The sequence below is a fragment of the Pezoporus occidentalis genome, unplaced genomic scaffold (genome assembly GCF_034315485.1).
Source record: "Pezoporus occidentalis ecotype Australia unplaced genomic scaffold, CSIRO_AGI_Poc_V1 ctg3471, whole genome shotgun sequence".
Lineage (NCBI taxonomy): Eukaryota > Metazoa > Chordata > Aves > Psittaciformes > Psittacidae > Pezoporus > Pezoporus occidentalis.
The window spans coordinates 687-5,217 of record NW_026915453.1 but is presented as its reverse complement, the minus strand read 5'-3'; the positions used below and the strand labels follow the sequence as shown (position 1 = coordinate 5,217).

At 60.0% G+C, this 4,531-nt stretch overlaps 1 protein-coding gene across 1 annotated transcript; it reads right to left on the bottom strand.

Annotated features, from left to right (window-relative positions):
* Positions 1-389: 389 nt before the first annotated feature.
* Positions 390-4,008, bottom strand: LOC134169507 (histone-lysine N-methyltransferase SETD1A-like; the record flags this gene model as incomplete). Its single annotated transcript, XM_062630066.1, has 3 exons — positions 3,811-4,008; positions 1,881-2,024; positions 390-483 (listed from the first exon to the last, which is right to left on the bottom strand). Coding segments are annotated over exons 1-3 (340 nt in total), but the record flags the coding sequence as incomplete, so codon positions are not given.
* Between the last annotated feature and the right edge of the window lie 523 nt (positions 4,009-4,531).

The following is a 4,531-nucleotide window of genomic DNA, read 5'->3' as shown; positions in this document are numbered from 1 at the left end:
GGGAGGGAATGGGGGGGTGGGAAAGGGGGCGTCAGGAAAGGGGGGGAGGGAATGGGGGGGAATGGGGGGGTCAGGAAAGGGGGGAGGGAATGGGGGGGAATGGGGGGCAGGAAAGGGGGGAGGGAATGGGGGGAGGGAATGGGGGGGTCAGGAAAGGGGGGGTTGGAATGGGGGGGGAATGGGGGGGCAGGAAAGGGGGGATAGGGAATGGGGGAGTGGAAATGGGGGGGCAGGAAGGGGGGGCAGTGGGGGGTCAGGAATGGGGGGGCAGAAAAGGGGGGGGTGGAAATGGGGGGGGAATGGGGGGGTCAGGAAGGGGGGGATAGGGAATGGGGGGTGAGGAAGGGGGGGGCAGGAAAGTGGGGGATAGGGAATGGGGGGGGGGGGGCTCTCACCATCCTCATCCTCCTCGGGGGGGGTCGGGGGCCGGGGCCGCTTCTCCTCCGCCCCCTCCCCCAGCTCCGATGGCTCCTTCCGCTTCACCTGGGAATGGGGGGGGAGGGGAAATTTGGGGGGGGGCAGACCCCATAGACCCCCCCCACAGCACCCCATAGCCCCCCCATAGCACCCATAGCCACCCCATAGCCCCACCACTGCACCCCATATCCACCCTATAGCACCCATATCCAAACCATAGCACCCATAGCCACCGCATACCCCCCCATATCCACCCCATAGCCCCACCATTGCACCCCATAACCCCCCATATCCACCCCATAGCACCCATAGCCACCCCATAGCACCCATAGCCACCCCATAGCCCCACCACAGCACCCCATATCCACCCTATAGCCCCCCAATATCCACCCCATAGCCCCCCCATATCCACCCCATAGCACCCATAGCCACCCCATAGCCACCCCATAGTCCCACCACTGCACCCCATATCCACCCTATAGCCCCCCCATATCCACCCCATAGCACCCATATCCACCCCATAACCCCCCCATATCCTCCCCATAGCCCCCCCATTGCACCCCATAACCCCCCCATACCACCCATATCCATCCCATAGCCCGCCCATTGCACCCCATAACCCCCCCACATACCCACCCCATAGCACCTATATCCACCCCATAAGCCCCCCATTGCACCCCATAGCCCCACCATTGCAGCCCATAACCCCCCCACTGCACCCCATAACCCCCCCATATCCACCCCATAGCAACTATATCCACCCCATAACCCCACCATTGCACCCCATAACCCCCCCCATATCCACCCCATAACAACCCCATATCCACCCCATAACCCCCCCATATCCACCCCATAATACCACCCATATCCACCCCATAACCCCCCCATATCCTCCCCATAGCCCCCCATTGCACCCCATAACCCCCCCATACCACCCATATCCATCCCATAGCCCCACCATTGCACCCCATAACCCCCCCATTGCACCCCATAACCCCCCCATATCCACCCCATAGCAACTATATCCACCCCATAACCCCCCCATTGCATCCCATAACCCCCCCATATCCACCCCATAGCACCTATATCCACCCCATAACCCCACCATTGCACCCCATAACCCCCCCAGATCCATCCCATAACCCCCCCATAGCACCCATATCCACCCCATAGCCCCACCATTGCACCCCAAAGCCCCACCATTGCACCCCATAACCCCCCCATATCCACCCCATAGCACCTATATCCACCCCATAACCCCACCATTGCACCCCATAACCCCCCCATATCCACCCCATAGCACCTATATCCACCCCATAGCCCCACCATTGCACCCCATAGCCACACCATTGCACCCCATAACCCCACCATTGCACCCCATAACCCCCCCATTGCACCCCATAAACCCCCCATATCCACCCCATAGCCCCCCCATTGCACCCCATAACCCCCCCCCCGGGTACCTTGAAGGAGGGCAGCCGCAGTGCCCCCCGGAGGCCGGCGCCGCCCCCACGGGCCCAGTCCACGAGGGAGAGCAGGGCCGGGGGCTCCTTGGGGCGCAGGCGCTCCCGCTCCTCGTCCCGCTGCCGGGCGGCGGCCTGGAAGGGCTGGGAACGGGAACGGGAATCAATGGGAGGCAATGGGAATGAAGGGGAATGAATGGGAGGCAATGGGAGGCAATGAGAGTCAATGGGAGGCAATGGGAATGAATGGGAGGCAATGGGAGGCAATGGGAATGAATGGGAGGCAATGGGAGTCAATGGGAGGCAATGGGAATGAATGGGAGGCAATGGGAATGAACGGGAGGCAATGGGAGGCAATGGGAATGAATGGGAGGCAATGGGAATGAACGGGAGGCAATGGGAGGCAATGGGAATGAATGGGAGTCAATGGGCATGAATGGGTGTCAATGGGACCGGGAATGGGAATGAATGGGAGTCAATGGGAATGAATGGGAGGCAATGGGAATGGGAATGGGAATGAATGGGAGGCAATGGGAATGAATGGGAGTGAATGGGAGGCAATGGGAACGGGAATGGGAATGAATGGGAGGCAATGGGAATGAATGGGAGATAATGGGAATGAATGGGAGGCAATGGGAAGGGGAATGAATGGGAGGGAATGGGAGGCAATGAGAGGCAATGGGAACGGGAATGGGAATGAATGGGAGGCAATGGGAATGAATGGGAGGCAATGGGAATGAATGGGAGGCAATGGGAACGGGAATGAGAATGGGAGGCAATGGGAACGGGAATGGGAATGAATGGGAGTCAATGGGAGTCAATGGGAATGAATGGGAGGCAATGGGAATGAACGGGAGGCAATGGGAGGCAATGGGAATGAATGGGAGTCAATGGGCATGAATGGGTGTCAATGGGACCGGGAATGGGAATGAATGGGAGTCAATGGGAATGAATGGGACTCAATGAACGGGAGTCAATGGGAGTCAATGGGCATGAATGGGTGTCAATGGGACCAGGAATGGGAATGAATGGGAGTCAATAGGAATGAATGGGAGTCAATGGGAATGAATGGGTGTCAATGGGACCGGGAATGGGAATGAATGGGAGTCAATGGGAATGAATGGGAGTCAATGAATGGGAGTCAATGGGAATGAATGGGAGTCAATGGGAATGAATGGGAGTCAATGAGAGTCAATGGGAATGAACGGGTGTCAATGGGACTAGGAATGGGAATGAATGGGAGTCAATGGGAATGAATGGAAGTCAATGGGAATGAATGGGAGTCAATGGGACCGGGAATGGGAATGAATGGGACTCAAGGGGAACAGGAATGGGAATGAATGGGAGGCAATGGGAATGAATGGGAGTCAATGGGAGTCAATGGGAATCAGTTGGAACGGGAATGGGAGTCAATGGGAACGGGAGAGGGAGTGAATGGGAGTCAATGAGAATGAATAGGAGTCAACGGGAATGAATGGGAGTCAATGGGATCGGGAGAGGGAGTCAATGGGAGTTAATGGCAATGGGAATGGGAATGAATGGGAGTCAATGGGAACGGGAATGGGAATGAATGGGAGTCAACGGGAATGAATGGGAGTCAATGGGACCGGGAATGGGAATTAATGGGAGTCAATGGGAGTCAATGGGCATGAATGGGAGTCAATGGGACCGGGAATGGGAATGAATGGGAGTCAATGGGAATGAATGGGAGTCAATGAATGGGAGTCAATGGGAGTCAATGGGAATGAATGGGAGTCAATGAATGGGAGTCAATGGGAATGAACGGGAGTCAATGGGACTGGGAATGGTGGGGAACGAACGGCAATGGGGGGGGAACAGAGGGCAATGGGGGGGTCAATGGGGGTCAATGGGGTGGTGACAACGTGTGGGGGGGGGGGTAACGTGGGGGGTTGGGGGGGGTTGTCCTCACCTTCACCTGCTCCTCCTTGCGCTCCCACCATGCGTCGAAGGCGCGGAAGGCCACGTTCTCCACCATCTTCCGGTTGAGGTCCCGCTGCATGGTGGCCTTCATCTCCTGCACGAGCGCCGCCAGCACGCCCTCCACCGGCCCCGCGGCGCCCCCTAGCGGCGCGGAGGTCTCCTGCAGCGGCGGCGGCGGCGGTGGCAGCGGTGGGGGGGGTGGCGGGGGGGGCAGCAGCAGCAACGGGGGGGGGGGTGGTGGGGGGGGAGGAGGAGGAGGATGAGGATGAAGGAGGTGGGGGGGCAAAGGGAGGAGAGGGGGGGGTGGGTCGGTGCCTGGGGGTCGCTCCTCGGTGCCCGGAGGGGGGGGTGGAGGGGGGTGGGGGTGGGGGTAATGGGGGGAAAAGGGGGATGGGGGGAAATGAGGGTGGAAATGGGGGGGGAAAAGGGGGGGGGTGGCCCCCCCTGCTCCTCCCGACGTGGCCGTGCCCCCCCCAGCCCGTAAGCGGCTCAACAGCTGGGTCTGCAGCTGGAAGGATGAGGATCCACCACCCCCACCACCCCCTCCCCCACCCCCACCACCACCACCCCCCCCCCAGCGGTTGGGGCCCCCCCCCAAGCGCCCCAAAAGCTCGAAGAGGGAGGGGTGGGAAAGGGGGGGGCCGCTCCCCCCTCCCCCTCCTCCACCTCCTCCTCCTCCTCCTGCTCCTCCTCCTCCTCCTCCTCCTCCT